General features: G+C 42.9%; 2 protein-coding genes across 5 annotated transcripts; one reads left to right on the top strand and one right to left on the bottom strand.

Annotated features, from left to right (window-relative positions):
* The first annotated feature begins 869 nt into the window (after positions 1 to 869).
* LOC118225836 (G-protein-signaling modulator 2-like) lies at positions 870 to 17,455 on the top strand. Of its 2 annotated transcripts, none has more exons than XM_035414837.1 (14): positions 870 to 1,157; positions 10,877 to 11,098; positions 11,247 to 11,382; positions 11,735 to 11,874; positions 12,105 to 12,228; positions 12,505 to 12,620; positions 13,083 to 13,238; positions 13,566 to 13,674; positions 13,981 to 14,110; positions 14,399 to 14,475; positions 14,850 to 15,035; positions 15,516 to 15,678; positions 15,933 to 16,153; positions 16,674 to 17,455. In XM_035414837.1, the coding sequence occupies exons 1-14, from the start codon at positions 1,114 to 1,116 to the stop codon at positions 16,839 to 16,841; spliced, it is 1,992 nt and encodes a 663-aa protein (XP_035270728.1). In that variant the 5' UTR covers positions 870 to 1,113; the 3' UTR covers positions 16,842 to 17,455. The 2 variants fall into 2 exon arrangements, with proteins under 2 accessions (XP_035270728.1, XP_035270727.1); XM_035414836.1 differs by lacking the exon at positions 870 to 1,157 and adding an exon at positions 6,294 to 6,577.
* Positions 17,316 to 23,937, bottom strand: LOC118225838. 3 transcript variants are annotated; one of them, XM_035414844.1, is made up of 8 exons: positions 23,030 to 23,566; positions 22,832 to 22,928; positions 22,172 to 22,267; positions 20,513 to 20,611; positions 19,597 to 19,665; positions 18,894 to 19,007; positions 17,809 to 18,090; positions 17,316 to 17,696 (listed from the first exon to the last, which is right to left on the bottom strand). In XM_035414844.1, the coding sequence occupies exons 2-8, from the start codon at positions 22,886 to 22,888 to the stop codon at positions 17,595 to 17,597; spliced, it is 819 nt and encodes a 272-aa protein (XP_035270735.1). In that variant the 5' UTR covers positions 22,889 to 22,928; positions 23,030 to 23,566; the 3' UTR covers positions 17,316 to 17,594. The 3 variants fall into 3 exon arrangements, with proteins under 3 accessions (XP_035270735.1, XP_035270734.1, XP_035270736.1); XM_035414843.1 differs by having other exon boundaries at positions 22,832 to 23,566; XM_035414845.1 differs by lacking the exon at positions 22,172 to 22,267 and having other exon boundaries at positions 22,832 to 23,937.
* Between the last annotated feature and the right edge of the window lie 123 nt (positions 23,938 to 24,060).

Below are 24,060 nucleotides of genomic sequence, written 5' to 3'. Positions count from 1 at the left end.
AAAATTAGCTTTAACAGCCATATTATTTAAATTACACATTTCCTATAGGAAAAACTAGAACCAAACCCTAACCCTAACCCACCTTAACTTATAGCTAACAAATTTTAGCTATTAATCAAAATAGCTGGTAATTTACAGAAGTGTTTTTTTTTTAAAAAACATACATTTAGTCATTTCATGAAATTTATGTTGAAAAACAGCAAAAAAATCTGAATTTTTTGGCATATACGTATTGTTTCAAAAAAGATTAATCAATGCAACTTTTGAAAAACCCCTCTGTACATCACCAGCTATTGAGTTAGTCAGCACAATGAAAAAGAATAATTAACTTGATTTAATCCACAGAAAAGTGTTTTCAGTAATATATAAATTAACACTTTTAATTATTCATGAGACAATTTGCATATATTCCTTAAAAATAAATCAATGTCATAATACAAAAAAAAGTTTGCATTTGTGTCCACATTCAAAATATTTTTCCCCTGTTCACCTGTGGCCCTTAATTACAGTCGCGGGTGGCAGATAGTTGACTGCCAATTTATTATTATAACCGTAGTGTCTACGGTTCACATTATATAGTATTAACAAAATAACAATGAGGTTAGTTGGTTTTTATTACCACTACACTTCTTCACCTGTAATGATTTATTTGTATTTATTAGTTATATATGTTTAAAATAAAATATGTTTTAGGCTACTTATATTTAATACTGGACATTTCAATTTATTGAAAATCTTCAGGAAAATACCCCGTATTGTTGCAACTTTAAAATTATTAATTCAAAATATCATTGAGCACATTTTTCAAACCGTGGCTTGAGGCGTGGCTCCTTAAAAAAGTAGAGCCCCACAATTGGCTTTGCCAGGAACTTCAGTTTTTGCCTCTGGAGGGAATGGATGCAGATCATCAGAAAAGAAATCGGTGTGATTTTACAGTGAAACGTGGGCATACAGTTTAACCAAATTATATTAAATGAAATTAAACATCTGATATAATAGTATATTGTCTGTTTACATAAATTTATCAATTGGTATTACAATACACTCTTTTTTTACGTAATGCCACGATAAGGCTAAATGGACTAAAAAAAACTCGCGGCAAGGGTTTTAACCATGTTTCTAGTGCAGCATGAATCGCAGAGAAACGCATATATGAAGTAAGTATAGTTATAGCTTACTAGCTAGCATTGGCTGGCAAAACATTTCCATGACCTTTCGTTTCTTTCTCTGTTCTCTATCGAGATTGAAAAAGTAGTCGAGAGTAACGTTATATTGCGATGCTACTAGTTTATAGCTAACGTCGATACGTTCGCCCTAGAGCTATACCATTACTGGCATAATAAAATGTATAATCTGGAATATATATCGCGTTATATGTGTGTGTGTTTTAGTTTTGTGAACTCTGCTACCAGCGTGTGTTTACTGAGTATTTGCTAGTCAACTTCTACTAACCTAACTGGCTGAGTAGCTAGCAGGCAGGGCAGCCAACCAGCGGTAACGCGCGTGTTTGCTGCATTGCATATTTCAACTGGCTAGCTACCTAATTTAGCTGTTCGTTTGCAAGCTAGCTAATTAACGGTGGTCTGTTGCTAATTGTTGCAATGGCCTGTTATTTCTCAGATATATTTTTCAGAAATTAATTGGTGTCTGCAGCTTACTGTCTAGAAATATTTACCTCTGTTTGCATTCGTGTTTCTTTTTCCTCTCCGTTTTTAGTGTGACTTAACTAAATGTTCTGCTTTACATTATAATAATCTTGGACTAAAAAAATCCCTACATATAAATTCTTTTAAAATGTGGATATTTTTTCAGTATATTCAGCTCAACTTATTATTTACTGTTTTGCACTTACTAACTTTTGGGAAATGGTTTCTCTGGCATGTAAAGGTTTTTTTTGGGGGGGGGGGGGGGGGGGGGGGAGGAATCTTGTCCTTAGATCTTGTGCTTTGGACTGCTTACCAGGGGCGTGAGTCGGTAGCTATCGTAGAAAGCACGGGTGATGTTCCATTTAGCATCATACCCTCTTACTTTAGGTTTGCCTGTGGGTGATTCTGGGACAGTGCAATTCTAACTCAAAACGTCCAATTTTGTTTTGAAATTTGCCATTTGAATTTGAGGTTTGGGATAGATGACATACACCTCTGGATCTTACCTTGTTAATGTACTTATTTCAGTACATTCAGGAAATTGAAGTTGGTTCTAAAATTTTTGGGAAGTCTTACAGCATCACCTTGTATTGATCCTGTATTATAGTATTAACTTTGTTAGTTATAAAAACCCTGACATTTTTAGCCACTTCAGTATTATGCCTCAAGACCATGGATGTGACATACTGTTAGATTTTTTTGTAATATAGTGAGAATGGTGTGGCTAGTGATTAAATAACAATCAATCGGTGATGATTTTCTCATGTTAACCAGACCATTTAACACATTTTCACGTGCAATAAAATGTGGCTATGCTCACCAGGTGTTACAAAGCAAATTACAATTGTTGTGTGCAGCCCACTGAACTCTATTTGCAGAATCTGTACTTAAGAATATCTGTGAACTTTGTAAAAATATAAAACCTTCTTAGTTGTGATGTCAAAAGCTCAAGCAGCAGCAGTTTTCTCTCTTTCTTTGGCAATTTGCCCTGTATGTGAGCCAACATAGGCATTTAAGCCTACGTGTTACTGTAAATGTTCTGGTTGACACAGATAGGCTACATGTTTTGGGACATAGGGAGAGGTATTTCTTTAAGGAGAGGAATATGTGATTGTCTAATGTCCTCTTGGACCTCAGGGGGTGTTCCATCTGTGATTAAGCACTTAAGTTAATTGAAAATGCTCTGTTCTGACAGCATTGAGATTTACAGGAAGCTTTTGCAAGAATAAGCTGTCTGTGAAGTTGCACAGGGCACCTGTAATCGATGCCTACTGCACTCTGCTTGCTTAAATGTCGTAGGCCACTATGCTGAACTTCAGTCATGGCCGAATGAAAAGGCCAGAGCCAAGGAAGTGAAATTGTCACTCCAGTGTTTGCTTGTCTGTTTGGGTCTCTGGATGTTGCAGATACTAAAAACTGTTCAGAAAAAGGAGCTTTGCTGTTGGTTCCTTTTGATGTGGAGAGGGCTGTGGATTCATGGATTCTGAAGGCTGCCCTCTGTTCATTTATTTTCCGTTACTAATTCAATTTCACTTAGGCTACTTGTTTTCCATGAATCAGTCAGCTTGATTGTTTTCCTCTTCATGCCCCTAGGTTACCATTTGCCAGCTGAATTGTTTCAGGTTGATGGAGTTTCCTTTATTTTGTGCCCTTTGTTCTGTTGTGGTATGAGTCAGTCGATTTTATTAGCGTATTTAGGGATGCTTGGTGGCTTGTGTTGTTAGCAAAGGGCACTATGGTCTTGTATCAAATCTTGACTCTGTCAGTGACAAATGTGGCCAGCACTCCAACTGGCCAGCGTTTTAATAGGCCTTAATGTTGCCCAGGGAGGGAGGCTTCTATACGGAGGAGACTCAGTTCATTGTGCAAGAATGACCCTGGACAAATCTTGCACTTGCGGGTATGAGTTAGGCCTACAAATACAACTTGGAATTGCCCCAAAATTGGGAGGAATCAAAAATCAGGGCTGCCTGCTGTGCGACTCATAACGCACTTCTGTGCCTGGATGGGCCTCATGGTCTGGCATCAAATATGGACTACTCCAGTGTTGACTGTGGCCTGCAGCCCTGCAGTGTGATGTACATTTGGCTCTACTGTCGCCCAGGAAAGGGAGGGTTTCAGTTGGCTGGAGTGACGGCACTCATTGCACACTAGTGACTTCCACTGCAAGTTTGTCTGTGGAGCTCCACATGAAATGGCATCCTCCAGGTCGTGACCTGTGCTAGCCCGACTATGTGTTAAGAAGCTGCAACTGACTTTGTGCGCTTTAGAAGAGGGTGCACGCTTGTCTGCGCTTTTGTGAATCAATAGTGGAGGTTCTGATGAACGTTGCAGCGTGTGCATAATTAGGTAAAAAACTAGGGAAAGAATTTTAAAAAATTGAATGTTGTAACACTGGCTTGTAGTGACATGTAGGCCTACATTTTTCTTTTCTTTTTTGTTTTAAAAGAAAAGCCTGGGCTTTGCTTCAGGTAGATCTTGGAAAGCTGGAGAACCAGTCCAAATTGAATTCCAAGTCCGGGGAGAGAAGTCACACAGTGACAAATTGCTCTTCGATTTTTGCACTGTATTTGACTCTGGTGAGCTGCTTGTGAAAGGTTGCCGTTATCCTTAATTATTTTGCGCCTGTAGGGTACTTTGTCACAGCTGCACAATGTCGTGCTGTGAAAGTCACGCGTCTCCTGCAGAAATATTCCCGCGGACGGTGTGATGTGCGTCGGTAAACCGAACAAATGGGATCTGGCTGGGGACAGCTGAGAATCGGGTGCAAGTTTGAGCGGCTTGAAAGAGCCCCCACCTTTGTGGGGCTGCATAAAAAATTCATGTCACACGTTGGGAGCAAAATGCCGCTCCGGGCACGGTGCAGTATTTATGTCCCCACGCTGACGCCCCGTGGAAAATGGCTTTGTGGGGCCGCTCTATATCACATTGTCTTATCTTTCATTCCTGTCCTGTCATCTGCTAGTTTATGGTGTGAGGAGGAGCCCCTGCAGGGGACCTACATGGGGGGTTTCAGGAAGATGGGAGGGTAAGAGCAGAGGATCTTGGCTGGCCACTGGACAGATAGTATATCTCAAGGTCAGCCTTCCCTGTCTTGCGTTCTCCTGGCTTAATTTAGTGGCAGCCCACCTCAAGATATTAATATTGACTGTGCTGCAGCTCCGCACGATTCTGAGGCTGCAGCTGCAAAGATCTAGTTCATCAATAGAAGGACACTGCAGCATGGCTTAAAGCAGGTTTTTCTTGTTTCATATTTCTCAGATTTTTTAAACAAAACAGTATGTTATTTGGGGCGTGTAGCTTCCTGCAACACAAGTGGAAGCTTTGCTTTGAATCAGAACGTATGCGCTCATTTGCTTGAGTGGTTCTGGTGTCATCAAAAGCCGATATGGATCTGAACTTAGAGTGGTTTCAATATTACAATATTAGCTTCCACAGTTTAGGCATAACTGTTTCAAGGCTGTGGTCTGTACCATGTTCTTCTTGGTGCAGAGTTGATTCAGCGTGGTTTAAAGTGATGACACAATTCTCTATTAATATCTTTAACATGGTATTCTTCTGGCAGCTAATGTCTTTCAATGTTGTTCTGTTAATGTTAAAATCTTCAGTTGTACACCAGCGTTTCCAAAAAGGCAAGTTAGCCTGAATGATTTAACTGTGTTCCAATCTGGGAAATAATGTCACCAAATCCCTCGTAGGAGATCGATCTCCAGGAACAGTAGGATTTATGACTGTTGATTACACCAGTACAGTGCATCTGCCTGGCAAGATGCAGTACTTTTGTATTTGAGCTGTAGCCTGTATTTGTATTCGTGGTGGGACAGGCCTGAGCTGACATATTTGCATATCTACTGTAATTAATAGTCTTCTCTCCTTCTCTGCATTGCATTACTTTCCAACAAGGCTTCTACTGATGCGATGAAACCTGCTGATAATTACCATTTTGGTCAGACGTGTAGTGCCCTCACCTCTGTTTTGCTTGTGGAGAAGACCTGATCTGATAAGACGCAATCAGATGAAACGCTCGTGTGTCTGTGGGACTGGACACCGCCGCGTTGCATCCTTTCATATTTCAGCTATTGATTAAATTCTCATGCTAAGGGCTTTGCTCACTGTACAGCAGGTTTGCAGGCAGAGCCTTTGCTCCATGTGCCAGTACGGTGTTTGAAAGGCTGCCATTTTGTGTGGGGACCAGTCAACTGTTGCAAATATTTAAAACTCAAATAGTTTTAGAGAGAACACAGCTACTTGCTGTTCATTACCTAGTGGTGTGGCAGGCACTTTGGGGTGTCACGGTGGGAACATTGGAGAGGAAATGAAAGTGCTTCACTGAGGTGAACATCTTTGAAGTCGCCACTCAGCAACCAAGCAGCCGGCGGAGGATTAAACCAGGCCGCATCGGTACGGCCGTGGGTTTGACCCCCCGAAGCGCAAAATCCCCATGGTTATCCCCAGGTCCCCCGAAATCCCCATGGTTACCTGCGGGGAGGGCGTCCGTGCCGCTGACAGCCTCATCGATTGGCAACCCGACGGGCCCCTCAATCAGCCCGCCGCGCTTTCTCACGTTAGCGAGCGTTGCCATGGCGCCCGGCGCTGAGAGCGAGGCTTTCACAGGCAGTGTCTAATGTTCCGCTCGCGCAGAGAGAGCCCGAGGTCTTGGGGCTGGCTAATGTGGCCACTGCATCTGTCTCCGCTGCTTCGCGGACAGGAGGCAGTTCGGCTGTCAGGATTGGTCAGAGGCGGCTGCTCCTTCTTAAAGTGAGCTCTTTAAACGTACCCGGACCTGCTGAATCCACCAGGACTTTGCCCACTCTCTCGCCCTCTTTCTGGACCTCTTTAGGATTGCCCCACCTATTATGCTACTCAATGGATGAAAGTGGTTTTTTGCTTAGCGTGCGTGATGAGGACCAGTCCTTTCATGTCCGTTACAGGTAGGAAAATGTCTTTTCTTTGCTTCAGCCCTCATATGTTTTCCTTGTATTCTTATGTTATAAATAAATGAATGGCCTGTTTTAACAAATATTAACAAATAAGGCCTATTTGTTTTCATTAAATATAAAAGTTGCTTGTATACTGCTTTCACTGATGTAGATAGCTAGCTTAGTGCAATAAGCTAATGTTTTGATGTTGGATTGTGTGCATTTTTTTGTATTGTTATGGTAAAAAAGAACAGTTAAAATCCGGTGAACTGTGAAACACTCAGTTTGCAGATCCGTAATTATAGGAAGTCTGTTATCTGTATAATAGCCTTTCCCATTGGGGTTCCTGAAGTATTTTTTTGTCAGAGTAATCTGAAGGTTCTCAGTATGTAGGATATCTACTCCAGGAGCTGATAATGGGACCTTGACCACTGCACACAATGCTGTTTCTCATTGGTGTACTCACAGACAAGCTGCACATTATAATTTAAATAATAAGAAGTAATTTGTTATTCTTACTATGCACTGTGTTCATGAAGCACCTGTCATGAAAGTTTTATTAAAGCATACTTTACTAAAACGAGTGAAACTGAAAGCAGAAGTGAAGAGGTATAAAACGGTCACGTTTGAAATGAAATGGAGAAAACGATGTAGGTGCGTAAATGAACGGACACAGCAGAACAGAGCAAAAATAAGAAAAAAATAAGAAGAAAAATAAAGATTAATTGATCGGTTGGCTACTTGAATCAGTAGGGCAGCTACTAATTGCAGCGCATAAATACAGCACACACAGAGACGGGGCCCACCTGTGGGATGTGGGAGCAGACAGAATAAGGGAGACACACCCGAACCTAAATAGATGTTCTACATCAGACAGACGCCATCACGCCTCAACAGGGCGACTCCCCACCGTGAGAGCAGCAGATACACGAGCCTCGCAGTTTCCAGCTGCTGTCTGCATGACGGCAGCTAGTCAGCTCAGTTTTCATAGTGGAGAACCCCCAATGGAATGGGGGTTGCAAACGCTGTAATGTTCTAACTCAAGCACACGTCCGAACACATTCTACATCGTAGCTGACTCTATCCGGTTGCTGTGAGGAGGTGGTGCTAAAGTACTAAAGTGGAAAGTGTGATTCAGATTCCCTGTTGTAAGGCTAACGTGGACATTTTAACTTGCCGTCAGGTGTGGCGCGGATGTTCACGTTTGAAGAGATGTTTTTTTTTTTTTTTTTTGCCAACAGTAGGCTATCTGTCGGCAGTTTCTTCAACAGTGTTGACACCTATTTGTATACAGTCTGTGGTTAGCACAAGGCAACACCAGGTGCAAGCCAATGAAATGGAGACAGGGCTTGTACTAAGTTTCAGCTCTGTCAATATTTAATACTGCTCTGAAACATTGATGAGGAGAATCCACTGCATTTGCCGTGTGTGTCTCCTGTGTTTGTTGTTATCCTGCAGTCAAAAGGACACTTGTCTCTAATATTCACATCTGTTTGATTTCTCAGGTGGCAGTTCTGTTTGAACTCATTAAGTTAATGATACTTATTTATTCTTATGCTTTTCTTCTTAGCTATTATGGCTAGGTTCTCTAAACTGCCAACTTTCCCTGACACCGCCAACTATGTGGACTATTACTGGCTAAGTACCGGTTGCTTACACTATGAATTGGTTGTAAATCTTGTACATCTCTATTAAGGACAGAAATAGATGAAAATGTCAAAATATCATGTTTCATTCAACAAATGACATTTTTAGAAATTACATATTTAGATGGTTTGAGTGTTGCCATATCGCTGCTCTTACACTTGTTTCACTTTTTTTTTAATTTATGGAATAACGCATCAAGCTGTTTGGCATAAATACAACAAGCTATGTCGTAGAACTGTTCAGTCAAAACGAGTCCAGCAGAAGGGGAAGGCAATCTTAATTTTTAAAATCTTACTTCCTGTGGTGAAATTTACTAAACCATCAGATTTCGCTTGTCTAGCTAAAACATAGAATTACGTTATTTGGGAGGATTAGAACAAGCCTACTATATTTGCATCCCGGCAGGAGATCAGTCTGCGCGGAGAACCAAGGTCAGGCAAGTTATAATATTTGCAGTATGGGCTGCATTATGAACTGAAATCAGTTGCGCACCCATTTTGGAAAAACACTGGGCTAAAGTGATCATCAGTCTATCAATCGTCATCATCCTTTCGTATTATATTCTATAAAATGTTTTCTTTCATGGTGGAGTTGTAAACATTTGTCTGTAGAACATTCCCTCCTGGTCTAAGTAAGATATTTTACTTTATGTGCTATGGTGGCGTTGGCCAACAGTGTGCAGTTAGATGGGCTTTACTGGAAGTTGATCTTTCCCACTGAAGATGAGAGCAGCCTTTGTGGACCTACGTCAGCATACTGGTGCACATCCAAGTTAACATATCAAGAGGATTTTCTAAGCTTTATCTCAATTCTCGGAATGGCATTTACAGGAAAAGCACTGTCTCTTTACCATTGTTTGTTAAATCACTTCAGAGAAATGCTTTTTTTCATTGCCGAAATTGAATCAGTGTCCTTGCGTATATCCAATATTCGTGTTTTTATGTTATTTGCTACAAGGATGAAATCTCCCTTCCCTGACTTAGTTGAGTAATTGCATTAAAATTTTGGCTGACATTCCAGCTGATCCAATTTAATTTACTCCAATATTTGTAAAATAATAAAACAATGAATACGCGTCTACCATGTCTCACACCTGACTGCGTAGACGTGTGCTTGCCTCTCCACTTGGCATAATGAGTTTGAGGACAGTTGTAACAAAGCACATTATCATTCCCTTGAGCTCCTTAGAGTGGCTATAATCACTGTGGAGGCTTCCGGAATAATCAGGAGTGACAGCCGCCATCAGGTGTCTGAGGCACAAGCGAGAGGGGAGAAACCTCGCCATCAGATTTTCACAGCCTAAGTCTGCCAAACGGATGTCTACCGAACCTTGAGTTACCCCTGCCCGGGCGTCAACAAAGGACCTGAGAGCTAGCCGACACAGGGCAGCTACGGTCGTGTGCTAGGACCTGCCTCTCTCATCTAGTTCTTAGTGGGCCGCTGTGAGGCGTTCAGTTGGTGGGTGACCGTAACGGGCTGTGTTGAGTTATGTGCACGTATACAAGAAGGCCGGCTTTGAGGACTATTCACCCGCGGGAGCCTTGCGACGGACGCTGCGAGTCTCTGCACCGCCTCCGTGACGCTAAAACCTGGACTGTAATCCAAAAGCTGGAGATGTCTCTCGTGTCCAACTGTTTTAACTGTGTAAAACAGAAAGGCCCCAGGTAGGTTGCCGTAATGTACTGTAGAGACTTAAGGACCTCCTTTGATGGTTATACGCAGATGTCAAAAGGAACCGTCAACCTCTTTACGTTGCTATTGAAAGGCGTATTCTGTATACTTAGTATCTTGGAATTATTTTTTTTTCTCACAAAGTGAAGTGATTATCTTCGCTTTTAAATGATGAATTGCAGTTATAGCATCTATTCACATATGAAAGAATTACCGTGTATTTCCATGCCTTGCAGTTTCTTTTGACTCTCCTGCATGACACAGGTGAATGTGTCTTTAACCATTTAGAGGTGGTAGAAACAAATATTACATTCTATTTCAGTAAAGACAGATTTTAGTGATCACAAACACTGGAAGACTTCCCTAAATATAAAGACTGCCATTACAAAATTATTTGGTTTGCGTGCATAAATATTTGTGCAACCTGTAATTTTATATCAGCTGCTCTGTTCATATAAATTCACAAACCGTGTCACATTTAATGAGCAGGCATGTGTTTGTGACCAGAGTAGTCTCAGTAGATTCTGTGTTAAAAGCAAGACGGAATGCCTGTTGTTGTCTGTGTCAGTGAGGAATGAACGAGGAAGAGAAGCATCTTAAACCAAAGCACAGTCCCTTGAGAAATCAACACTATTATCCTCTACAGGCAACAACATGCAGGCCCAGGATGGCATCGAGCCAGTAATCCAAAAAGTGCATTGAGTGCACTGATGGATTTTCAGACTGAAGTTTGTGCATTGAAAAGTCTTTTCGGTACTGGTTTGCTTTCAGTTATTTACATCAATTGACTTTGCTTTTTGGCTTTTGGCTTGTGCTTTAAATAGGCCTATGTTGTTAGTTTATTATTGGAATGGACAGAGCAACCCGCAGAGGCTAAGGTCAGCCCTTTGAGGGCTTGGTCAGAACTGAGGTATTTTTTGTGGGCTGCGAACCTGGGGTGACCGCTGGGCTGACTTGTGGGCTGACCCCTGGGCTCTTCTCTCCCGCTGGCAGAATGGAAGCCTCGTGTCTGGAGCTGGCCCTGGAGGGAGAGAGGCTGTGCAAGGCAGGCGACTACCGAGCCGGCGTCTCCTTCTTCGAAGCGGCCATCCAGGTGGGGACCGAAGACCTTCAGATCCTCAGCGCCATCTACAGCCAGCTGGGGAACGCCTACTTCCACCTCCACGACTACACCAACGCCCTGGAGTACCACCATCACGACCTGACCCTGACCAGGTGCAGAGGGCCTTCTCTGGAGCCCGCCAGCCAGAGTCTTTTCATCTCTTTTCTTTTCCAGCATCACAGTGCGTTTTCAGGCAACAGTGCCGAGGCACTGAATACACGCATATTGACTTTTCACCTTTGTTTTCTCCTTCATTTTCAGAGCTATTGGAGATCAGCTTGGCGAAGCGAAAGCTAGTGGTAACCTTGGAAACACACTGAAAGTTTTAGGGCGGTTTGATGAGGCGGTAGCTTGCTGTCAGAGACACCTGGACATTTCCAGGGATCTTAAAGATAAGGTGAGAAGTATTTTTTTTATGAGAGCATCATTTATTTTGTCTGTCACATAAAAAAACCTTCCGTTGATCAAGGATTGCCTGTCAGTGCTATTTATATGGTCTTGAGGCGAGCGCCTTGACAGTGGCACTTACTTGATTGTAAATATACTTATCTCTGGCTTTTACGGTGTTTGCTGTGTGAAATGCACATTTGTACGTCGCTTTGGCTAAAAGCTTCTGCTAAATGAGTAAACTGTAAATTGACTCCACTGTCAACAGAGGAGAAGGTGTTCAATGGTGTGTGTGTCGATGCCGTTAGTGTCCTCACACTGCACAGGGCCACTTTCCTGACCGCGTGTGTGTTCACTGGCAGGTTGGACAGGCAAGGGCGCTTTATAACTTTGGGAATGTGTACCACGCCAAAGGGAAGAGCATATGCTGGAATGGGACGGAGCCGGGGGAGTTTCCAGAGGAGGCCATGGCAGCGCTGCGGAAAGCAGCCGAATTCTACGAGTGAGCCCTAGGACTGCGCCAGTGTGTGTTTCTGCACGTAGAGCGTCAGTGTACACATCTGTCATCATTTATGTAGCGGTTATTGGTTTCCAGTGCATCGCTGTTTAAGATTTTGACGTTTCATGAAATCAAGCTATTTCCTTGATTCTCGCTAATTGTAATTGACTTTTTTGCCATTGACTCAAGTGACCCGCCTCTTTTGAATCCTCTCCTCTGTGTTTTGTCTGAAGGGCTAATTTGTTGATTGTGAAGGAGCTGAGGGACCGTGCGGCCCAAGGCCGGACATACGGTAACCTTGGAAACACACACTACCTTCTGGGAAACTTCCAGAGTGCTGTGGTAGCTCATGAGCAGGTACCATAACAATTTGGGTTCTTTACCGATCACATAATGGATGATTATCATTCTCTCCCTTCTCTCTCACTGTCAAAGTTAAATTTTACCTGGCTGCCGTGGTTCCTTTTAAGGGTTCCAGTGAAATTAGCCTCTTTCTAGAAACCAGTCTATGCTTCACAGTAGAGGACTGTTTTGTTCAGTTAGTGTTTCAGGTGTAATTATGGAACTTGGCCTCAGATGTAACTGACATAATTAAAGAAATAAATAAACTGTCTTGTCTGATTTCGTTTGAAGCGCCTCCTGATTGCTAAGGAGTTTGGGGACAGATCAGCAGAGAGGAGGGCATACTGTAACCTTGGGAATGCATGTATTTTTCTCGGAGAATTTGAAGTGGCAGCTGAACATTACAAGTAAGTGGAATCGACGGAACCAAGCTTCTCTAGGTAATGAGTGTTAACGTCAACATGGGACGCACATAAAAACTGAGTATACAAATGTAATGCACTTCCATTTACAAAAGTGCTGGAAGGGAAAATGCTGTTTGGTTGTTATCACAGGCCTTTATGTGGGACATTGTCAAGTTCTGTAACATTACTTGTATTACTGTGATGGAGGGGGGAGGCATTGTGGTAAGAATGGGGTGTTTTTCTTTGGAAAGGACATTTTGATAAAAGAAATGAGAATGCAGTTCTCTGTTTTGGAGAGGAGGCTGTAGTAAATACAGTCAACGGGGCGGTGCATTGTTACGGAATGGATGTTTCTGTGAAAGCAGTGAGAATGTAGTTAAGGAGAAGAGCAGGTGTCGTGGTTTAAGGAGGCGCGGCGGTATGGGTAAAAGCCTTCTGGGGAAGCATCTCGACTCTGCACCGCAGGAGAACTCTGCAGCTGGCTCGGCAGCTCAGGGACAGGGCGGTGGAGGCCCAGGCCTGCTACAGCCTGGGGAACACCTACACCCTGCTGCAGGACTACGAGAGGGCCATCGACTACCACCTCAAACACCTCATCATCGCACAGGACCTCAACGACAGGTACGGGCGGGCCAGACCCGCCTGCGTCCGAGCGCCACTTCCTGTCTTGCGCTCGCCGCGGTTGAAGGTCTGTTGATGTGCCCCAAGTTCTTCTGTTTCGTTTTAAGATTTTATACACCCTGCAGCGTGGTATTCCACAGAACACCATTCAACCATGTTAACTAGCCCTTTAACTGTAGAGATTGCATCATAATAAACTTTGCATTGCTTTAGCATGAGTCTATTCTTTTGCATTTGTTAGCTTAGTTGGATACTTTCACTCTATTTTTGATTGGATTCTCTGCTGATTGTTTTATGTGTGTATGTGCACGTGGGGTGTGGGTGCAGAATTGGAGAGGGAAGAGCCTGCTGGAGTTTGGGGAATGCCCACACAGCCCTGGGGAACCATGACCAGGCCATGCACTTTGCAGAGAAACATCTGGAAATCTCCAGAGAGGTACAGACTCCTGCACATGTTCTGTGTGCAGTCATTCTCACATGTCTGATAAATACTATGCGACTGAGTCTCCTGAAAGGGGAAACCACTGTGCGATACATATCCTATCACAGGAAGTAATTTCCCTGTATTTCATCTAGGAACTGCTTCTATAAATGTAAACTAAAAGTAAATTGGCTTAGTTGGTTTGCTAGGAGTCATCTAGAACGATGAGGGCCTGTTTTGAATTTAACTTTTTGTTGCAAGTGTATGTTTGTATGAATGACTTTCCCCTCTAAGGATAACTTATTGCTGCATCCTGTTCAGATTGGAGACCTAAATGGTGAACTGACAGCCAGAATGAACGTGTCAGACCTGCAGATGGTCCTGGGTCTAAACTGCAGCTCCAAGAATCCTGCTGTCCCTGAAAACCATGAAACCGACTACAACCATCATGGTAAACATCTGTCCGTAATGGTCACAGTTCACTTCCAAAAATGGCTGAAGTTAGGAGAGTAGGAAAACAATAATTAAAAAGTGAGAAATAAACTATAACTATAATAATTACAACTAATGTCATTGAACTTTAACTTGGTTGATGGGACTGATGGAGTGAATGAGGTGGCCAGCTAAGATTTTCCTCCAGTGCTGTTCCCTCAGTTGGGTTAGAAGCTTTAGGGTTTGTGTTCTCCCTGAAGGTATCACTTTGCCGCACCCTGATTCATAACAGGAGATTGACTTTCAGGGGCAAGACCCCGAATGGAACGAAGACACAGCATGGAGAACATGGAGCTGGTGAAACTGAGCCCAGACAAGATCAACGTGAGTGCAGCCTGGACGCTTTTAACCTTTCCGTAACCTTCACCTCATATGAACACCTTTTAAATGAAAATGACTTGACTAATAAATTCATGTGTGTCCATGAACAGTATTTCCTAAGAGGTAGTTGTGAGAAGCATGATACATTTTTTGAAGTGCACAGCATGTCACATTCAGGTTTATGTTGTGAATGTTTTGTCCCTGAGCTGAAGACACAGCAGCAGCTGTACCGGATAAACAGGTTGTGAATGTTCAGGAACGAGCAACATGTGGAAGTATATGCATTGAACTACATCACTCACATACTCTAGAGTGTTTACAGAGATCCTTCAATCCACTGATTTTTTAAATGTATTATATGCATGTGTCCCTTAAAGGGTCAGAACTGGAACAACGACATCCTCACCAAGCAGCCCAAATCGTCTCTGGCCAAGACGTCCTCCAAGCTGTTCTTCATCAACCGTTTGCGGGGCAAGAAGAACAAGAGCAGTGACCCCTCCAGGAACGTCGCGCAGGACACCGGCAGCACCCTGGCTGTGCCCCAGGTGGAGGACCCCAAGGAGGTGAGAGCCATCCCACCCTGCCAAGCTTAAGCACCTTGCCCAAGGGCACAAAGGCAGTTCCCCACCTGGGAATTGAACCTGGAGCCTCTGAGCTACAAGCCCAGCACCCCAAACACATTGTTACACTGCTGCCCTGTTCAGGTGCAGTAAATCAGTTTCTCCAGCGGTGGAAAATCTCCAGCACGCTAGCAGCGTGAAACACAACCACAGCGCTAGAGTTGGTCCGCTGCTCACAAGAGGCGTGATCAGCCCACAGTGTTTTTACGAGGGGTTCAGGGGAAGACCAGTCCAAGCAAAGCTTCCTTTATCTGAACATGTCTTAATCTCGCTGCGAGGAGCTTCGCAGGGATTTTCTTCTTTAGTTATGATGACCACGGCGATGCTCGTTTAGCCGTGCGTTTCTCGCTCGTTGGTTTAATAGCCGTGGGTTGTGAGTGCGCTGCGTTTGAGCCCTGCTCCTGTCCTGCTGTTTTGCTTCAGGGAGACAGCCCGGACATGCTGGGAGACGAGGGCTTCTTCGACCTCCTCAGCCGCTTCCAGAGCAACCGCATGGACGACCAGAGGTGCTCCATACAGGAGGGCAGGACCGCCCTGTCTGTGCCCTCCAGCCCCCCCTCCCGCCCAGCCCAAGCTATCCCCAAGTGTGAGTTTACCGCCCCCAACCACACACCTGCATTCATAACACTTTTCAGCTCACAGACCTGGTGCGGTCGCGTGTCCGCAGGGTCAGTGTGTGTGGTATAATGCTGTGCTCTGGCCCTCACACTCACGGCTGGTGTCGCTGCGCGCTAAGGATGCGCGGTGGGAGGAGCCTGAGTAGCGTGCGCGAGAGCCACCCCGAGAGTAACGACGCACCTGTGCCCCTCCCCTTCCCCTCCCCCTCCCGCCCGCCTCCAGCTCACTCGGCGAGCGACGCCTCCCCGCATCGCCGCCAGCTGCTGGACATGGTGGCCACCTCGCAGGGCCGGCGCCTGGACGACCAGCGGGCCAGCGCCGGCAACCTGCCGGGCCTGCGGCTCAGCCAGCAGAACGGCCAGTCGGTCCTCAGCCAGCTGATGGCTAGCGCCGACGGCAGGGAGCCCGACGAGGATTTCTTCGACATGCTCGTCAAGTGCCAGGTTGGTTTCCTCGGGACATGGGGGTGAGCTTCCACTGAGCGGCATGTACAGCCTGCTTCTGCTCAACCAGTAAAATATGGGGTCTGTATTGATTTTTGGCGTAAAATTTTGAAATAATCTGGGTATCTGCATTTTTGTTCATTTGACAGGGTTTCAGAATTCACATGGTGCAGCCATAACAATGTCAAAATGTCTGTGCTGTTGTATTATGCTTTACATAAATGTGAATATTTGTGCAAATATGGATCAGTGCTTTTATAAGGGCTTTACAATAGACAAAAAACTATAATCCAAGTGGGTTTGTGGTGTTATCAGCTATTACAGGTCTTTAAAGAAGGATGCAGCATCTGTGTGATTTTTATGATCACAGATTAATTCATTATAGCTTCAATTTGAACCAGATTATTTTATGCACTGATCTGGACTGGCTGTTAATGCCAAGGTGTTTGCAAAGATCTGGCCTGGCTGTTGTCTGCTTGCTTCGCTGTTTCTTGGGCTGAAACGCACGCTGCTCTCGCAGGGCTCCAGGCTGGATGACCAGCGGTGCGCAGCGCCCCCTCCTGCCGCCAAGGGCCCCACGGTCCCAGACGAGGACTTCTTCAGCCTCATCCTGCGCTCGCAGGCCAAGCGCATGGACGAGCAGCGGGTCCCCCCGCCCTCCGACTCCGGGCCGCCAAACCCCAACTGAACTCCCTCAGGGCACCGTTTTCACTGTGAAGGCCGGAGTGCGTCTCCGTGCACTTCCGTGGGCTCAGAAGGGCGCGCTTCGCTGTCTGTTTCCCAGGAGACCTTGCACTGTCTGTTATGAAGTGAGCAGACCACGGGTAGCCCTGTGCAGTGGACGCTAACAGACACACCGCGGGGGCGCTCCGGTGAGTTATTAGGACAGCTCAGCAGCCCCCCCTCAGAATGGCTGCCCCACGGTGAGACTTCTCACGCAGCGTAGCGGCAAGCTCATGTCTACTGCCACGACACCCCCCTTGTGTCAGGTAGGAAAGGTAAATACTTGGAATCATATATTTTTTTTAATCATCTGTATGTCCAGGATTGTTGGGAAGTGTAGTATAGAAAAAGACCTTCCTTATGCAAATATCCAGAAGATAGTCAGTGTTCACAATTTTGCTGTTTTGTATTTCAGTGCAGACGATAGAGGAATAAAACCTCATTTCAAAATTTTTTTATTGTCTTTTTACCTTCCAGTGCACAAAAATATTTCCGGTGGAAAAACATATGTACAAACAACAGTATGAGCATGCGTTCTAACTAACTAAAAAAAAAAAAGAAAATCCAATTCTGAAACTTTCTTTTCTTTGCAATATCAAATGGATAAATACTGTGGTCACATACTAAATATCCACGACTCACCCTCATTACTGTGTGGTTGTTACTGAAAATGACACTGTTTAAAATTGACTGAGAACTGAGGTCTTCAGCACTGATGTCATTCTGCAAAGTGTTGTGTATCTGGTTGAGTCTCAGATATGGGCATCTTAGTGACGGAGTAGTTCTCATCACAGCACTCATCCTCAGAAGCGTCGGGCCCCTGTGAGGTGGAAGTTAAATAACTGGTGAGATTTCCCTCCTGCTCTCCCATGGCTCTCTGTGAACTACGCTATTGCAGACACCCAAGTGAGAGACCTGCTTCTGTCACATACCTGCGCGGCTGGTTCTGAAACGCTCCTCCCCTCGGCCTGTTCTGGACCCAAATCTTCCACCAGGCGGCCTGGTTCTGGGGCCTGGTCCTCAGGATCCATGTTGTCTCTCTCTCCTTCCTGGCGTTCCTGTTCCCTGTCATCGTGCTGGCGTTCCTGTTCCCTGTCATCGTTCTGGCGTTCCTGTTCCCTGTCATCGTTCTGCAGGTCGTTTTCTTGGTTGCGCTCAGGTCCGTCTCTGTGGTCCGGCTGTCCCTGCCGCCGCTTGGCTGCTACGCGCGCACACTGAGGGTAGGGAGCAGAAGCAAGAGACTACGGAATGAGACATCGCCACTTTAAAACATCCCAATTTATGAATGTGATTCAAAACCAGCTCAATCAGGGCAGCGATCAAGATTATGTCAACTATAATGGAGTCATAGAATCTGTACCTGCACAACCAAAACCTGCACTGTCTACAGTATGACTATAGTCTGGTTGTATAAAGCTGTGTAACTAACCTATGAGAACACTGGATACTGATGTTGCATCATTCAGGTTATTGTACAATAATGAACCCTTAATGTTTCATTATGGCAAGGTCCCTTATAATATTAAAAACAATTCCTCATTTTATGGTAGGAGGAATGGGACCATTACAGTGCTGACTGCAGACTGCTGCCCCGTGGGGCTCTAGGGTGGCCCACGCATGGGAGGGTTTCAGTCAGCTGGGGTTACAGCATGTCAGCACACACTAGTGACGCCACTGGTCAACTGGTCGCCCACAGATTAAATACATAAACAGAAGGAAGGCATATTACAAGGAAAATGACTAAGAACACCGTGGTCCAACTTGTAAAAATAAAGATGCACGTGATTTTTAATCTGACTGTAATTGTTACTTGAGTTAAAATTGTTCTGATGATAAAAGGACAACAGCAAAAATGTATCCTCTCCTAGGGGCCGAGGAATATAACAGTGCCCCAAAGAAGTGTCACCAGATATCAAATTAAGCGGTCCCCTAAAAATTGAGTAAAGTAATGCTCCATCCCCTTTACATATGTTTTACATGTAGAAGGAAAGTCAATTTAACAATTGAGTTTACTTACCAAAACCAGAAAGGTAACAAGACAGCCCACAGGTATGAGCAAGCGTGCGACATCTGGTTGAGACAGGACGTCTGATAAGTTTGTGAACTGTGTTGCAACTATGAGCAATCCCACCTAGACCGCAAGAAAATAAATATAACTAGACGGGTACATTTCCTGAAGGAAATGCAGTGTGATTGCTTCCTCAGCAGACACAGTTCCTAGGCAGTTGGCAGGAGATGAAATTTGACATAGAAGTTCCAAATGGAGTGTCAGATGACTATAGTGAGTTTCTTAAGGCACTTAAGGCATGGAAGTTAAATTTGGATCCTTGAGTGTAGCGCCACCTAGTGGCCAATTGGGGTTATAGTGAATGGACATCCATTGGCCAAATTACCTGACATTACTACCAAAGCTCAGGATACTGTTATTTACATTTATATCACATGGAAATTGCAATCTGAAATTTCTGCCATTCATTCTCTAAAGGATTTCTTTGATGAATAACGTTAAATGGCTCAGAAACTTAGGAAGTTGTACAGTATACAAGCACACTGATGAGGACCATGCCAGAGTTGGTTTGGTGCATCTAGCTCAAAAGATGTACAAGGGAGATAGTGGACAAATTTGGGAATAGCAATTTCACTGTTTAATAATAGCTGCTTTGCAATGATGTTGTTGGAAAAAATTAATTTAAAGCAAAATAATTGGCCTAAAAACTTACAGAAATGCATCTTCTGGCTTCAAGATAAGTGCTCAGCCATGGGACAGGGCACAAATCATCCGTATGGGGCTAGAATGGAAAATAGCTAAATTAATTATGGCATATAACAAGGTTATTGGTGAAAACTGGGTCTGAAAAGCATTATTAAACAGAAATTTAAAAAAACAAAAACTAGAAAAGCTGCTCTTAAAATGAACTAAAACTAAACTGAAATTGAAATCAAAATTGAACAAATAAAATTTAAAACTAGTGAAATTTGAGGTTATTCAGTTTAATGTAGTTAAAATTAGTAGTCCATTTAATATTGATATATTGTAATTTCAATATTCTCTCTCTCTCTTGCTCTCTCTCAGCTGTTCCCGTTAAGGGTCGCCACAGCGGATCATCCAAACCGCATATTTGATTTGGCATATGTTTTTACGCCAGATGCCCTTCCTGACGCAACCCTCCCATTTATCCAGGCTTGGGACGGCACTGCGAATGCACTGGCTTGCGCATCCTCAGTGGCTGGGTTGGAGCATTGGCCAGGAAATGAACCCGACCTCCAGCGTGGCAGGCGAGAGCTCTACCACTGAGCCACCAATGCTCCGTATTGTCATATCAATATAACTATTGATCAACATTCTGTTATTAATATGAGGTCTGAAACTACTTAAAATGACTTAAATAAGTAAGAAAGAATTAAAATAAACATCTCATGTGTTTACCTTCATGCACGTTTCCAAATGCATAGCTTTTGATGGATTGTACCAAAGAACAAATTATAAGAAAAAAAAGATGAATGCAGAAATGCTTATGGAAACGTTCGTAAGCAGACTTAACAAATAAAAATCTGATTGTATGTATGTTTTGTGAATGCGGCCCATTGACACATATATGTTGTCCTTTTTTATAGAATAGTGAATGAGGTTCTCACCATTCTGAGCTGTTCAATGCTCTCAAGGAGTTGGTTTTGAGCTGAAATACTCTTAGGTTGTTGCTTTAAAACAGATGCTTTGTGCTTTACGTCTTCAATCTGAGAAAAACAAAGAACACAAAACAGTAAATACACAGGGATTGTCTACTTTAAATGCCTGAGAACTATCAGAAGAAAAGTATTTAATTTTTTGGAAAACTGTCTTTGGAGACAAAAACATGTTGCAGCAAAAATATTTGGTTTGTAATGCTCATTTGCCTGGCCCTACTAGACTGCATTGCACAGTAGAGTGTGACTGTTCTTGGAGTAACCAAAGCTCCGCAAAAAGATGTTTAAGAATTATTACCGATCAGCATGGTCGAAATAGTTCAGAAAAATGGGTCCAAGTCGAAAAAATTACCGTTTGAAATCATGTTATTTTAAGACCTTAGGCTAAATTCTGTACACATTTCAATAACACTGGCATGTCTAAAGCTTTAAAAATTCCTATTCTTATTATGGACTTTTATATCTTTTTCAAAAAGCCCACAAATCAGTAGTGTCCAGCTTTTTTTCCCATCAGAGAAGCCTTTGATTCCATCTCCTTCTGCGAACTTAAAAGCCAGCATTTGGATCTCTGCTTTTATCACTGGGAAGCCCCTCCTTGCTAGAGACTTGACTGTATCAGCAAGTCCTGCCTCATCCTCACTGCAAAAGACGGGTTCCTGTCCGCTGTGTGTATGTGTCCCTTTATCTGCCTTTGACCCGCCATTGCAAGGTGGAATTGGGCACGTTCCAGGCCTTTGCCAGAAACCTTAAGGGTCCGGGAAACTGAAAATTGTGAATTATTTGCTGATGTGTTGTTCTTTGCATTCACAAATGTGCAAAAAAAAAACTTATAAAACCAATGCCGAAATTGTGGCACAAAGACTTTTGTGTCTTTACGGGCGACCGTGTTGACCTTAAGTTACAGCTTTTTTCATCCACCCCCCTCTAAATGGAATGGGATAGTAGAAATATAAGATGATGTGGTTTCACTTTGGTTCAAGGTTTGAAGTCTTCATTCATTCATCAAAGTGATAGCCATTACAACAATCTTCCCAACCGAGTAGTTGTCTTGGCACTATGCAACACAATCCTGAAGTGTAATGTGTGCTGTGATTGGTTGAAGTAATGAGGGCATTAGAAAGGATTGTCTGGATTAGACAAACCCATTTGTGGATTTTTTGCAAATTGTGCCAGGAGGATTGTCTCAAATACCCACAATTAAATGCAAGCAACAGATGCACAAATGTGAACCAGCTGCATCTTTTTGTGGATCCGTTATTTATTTTTTCATTAGCTACATGTATTTGTGGATCAGCTACATCTTATTTTAAGATAATACCCCCATATCTACCTGTTTGATGCCAACCGAGTACTAGGTTGTGATGTCACGATCGTGAATGATATGGTTTTGTTCATTAGGTTTCAGTGCAAGACCACTGAACTGTATGGAATGTGCTCAGTGACAAGTTTGTATCGACATTATTCAGTCCAAGACAAAAATAAAAATTAGAGTCCCACATTATCCGATGTTCCATAATATAAAGTTTTTGCCGAAATGTATAGGCCTACTGCAGGGTCGTTCAACCAAAAGTAGGCTACGATCCATAACAGTTCTAATGTATTTTTACCTACCGCCCTCTGTAAAAGGACGATCTTCTTATATGGATCAATCCCCTCATCTTCATCTTGATTCCAATCTCTGATCGAAGTGTCATCCGTGTCAGCTTTCTACGATGAAATAAAAACACTGAAATACTTAAAATTGAAGAGGTTTTGTTTATGACCGTATCGTGCTCAAAATAGTCGGACACTTTCCCAAACACTGACACGCTCCCTTGTGGCGTAGAGGTTATGGTCCGACTTTTCATTAAAAACTTCGAAAGAAAGGGGGCAAAAATGTAGATGTCCGGTAGGCTATTTGGAGTAGGCTAATTAAACGACCATTGTGTGACATCCATGTCCATAAAAACGTATATGGGCATATTAGGACGAGTTTAATAAACTATGGCTATGGCTAGGCTAACGGACGAACGTCTTCTAGTTTTCCAACTAGGAAAAAAAAAAAGGTTAGCTGACATTACAATTCATATGTGTGTGTGTGTGTGTGTTTGTGACAAGTAGTGTTATTTCAAGCTGTTTATTTATCGGGTAAACGGACAAAGAACAACGCATGCACATATTTTTATACGCAAATGGCGAAAAGGCGTCCGTCTATGGGTAACTGAACGATTTATCGACAAGCAAAACTTAACTGATAACAATAAAAATCCTGAAACACTGCCAACAACTTGCCTTTGGCTCTTCAGGGATTTTTCTCATAGATTTTGATGTAGAATCGTAGTGCGTCATGTTATATGGATCAAGCCATTCATCTTCCTCTCCTCTCACACTTGCAAGAGCACATCCCAGGAAAACAAATTTGAAAAACACAGGTGTCATTGTAACTACTTGGATAGTTAGGTAGAAAGAGTTATGAAAAATAGACCTTACGCTCTGTCAACAGGAAGTTAGCCTACACTTTGGTAAACGCCGACAGTTAGGTACGTGATATCTTGTCTTTAAATATCTACATTATTCACTGTGCATGTTTGCACAACTAGGATACAACGGTTAGCAGGAAATGGGAAGTTGTTTTTCTGTTTCGTTTTTGAAGCGGTCTTTAACGTAAAGCAAGATGGTGTGCGTAGACGTGATCTTTTTATAGTTTATGACTCTTGCCTATATTTGAAGGGAGTTCGGCAGCTGATAAATCCTGCCACTTTTGGCAATCAGAATCTTAAATTACATATTGCCGTTAAAATCTATTTTAATTGTAATACCGCGAAAAGCAATCTACCTCGTGCTTGTTTTTGTTTTTGTGTGTGAGTTGTAATTATTATAATATTGTTTCATTTGGAATTAGAGTATTCGTAATAGGCTATTAGTCTATACCTGTTACTGCTCATCCTAAAAAAAGAATAAATAGAACTGAAGCTTAATACGGAAACAAATGTGTAAAACCAAAAAATATTCTGCAAAACTCTTGATCAAAATCAAAATGTTGATTTGTATTTAAAATGTACTACACCCATGAAACTGTTCGACAATTTATCCACCGCCCAGATAACAGAAAATCACTCAATGCATTAAATTAATATGAACACGCATTTTGTTTGTATCTTTTGTCAAAGTTCAATAAATGGATCTACATTTTAATTTGATACTCTTGACTCATTAGTCTCTATAAACTGACTAGTTACAGTAAATGCCTGGAGTAAAGAGCAGCTGGTATAATTCCTGTGAGGTTCTCCTTTAGTTCCCAAATTCACTTCTAGCCTTTCAGTAGAAGAGCATGATTGTGTGTGAAATTGTGATTTCTGCAATACCTCTAGGTAAAGAATTTACAACATGCAATTACTAAACATGTAGTCAGAAAAGCACTACAAATTTTTTTTACAGTAAAGACACATTTCACACTGGAAGTGAAATCCAATGTAATATGTACTATAGGAACATCCAACAGTACAACTATAATGTGTAAT

The sequence above is a fragment of the Anguilla anguilla genome, chromosome 4 (genome assembly GCF_013347855.1).
Source record: "Anguilla anguilla isolate fAngAng1 chromosome 4, fAngAng1.pri, whole genome shotgun sequence".
Classification (NCBI taxonomy): Eukaryota; Metazoa; Chordata; class Actinopteri; order Anguilliformes; family Anguillidae; genus Anguilla; species Anguilla anguilla.
The sequence above is the reverse complement of the archived record's forward strand: the minus strand, read 5'-3'. Positions and strand labels throughout refer to the sequence as shown.

Coding starts and splice junctions, on each gene's coding strand:
- LOC118225836 (XM_035414836.1), top strand. CDS start 6,513: ATGGATGAAAGTGGTTTTTTGCTTAGCGTGCGTGATGAGGACCAGTCC. Junction 12,621..13,082: donor GTGGCAGCTGAACATTACAA/GTAAGTGGAATC, acceptor TCTGCACCGCAG/GAGAACTCTGCAGCTGGCTC. Junction 15,036..15,515: donor AGGTGGAGGACCCCAAGGAG/GTGAGAGCCATC, acceptor GTTTTGCTTCAG/GGAGACAGCCCGGACATGCT.
- LOC118225838 (XM_035414843.1), bottom strand. CDS start 22,978: ATGACACCTGTGTTTTTCAAATTTGTTTTCCTGGGATGTGCTCTTGCA. Junction 19,666..20,512: donor GCATTGAACAGCTCAGAATG/GTGAGAACCTCA, acceptor TTTCCATTCTAG/CCCCATACGGATGATTTGTG. Junction 19,008..19,596: donor AAGCCAGAAGATGCATTTCT/GTAAGTTTTTAG, acceptor CTTGCGGTCTAG/GTGGGATTGCTCATAGTTGC.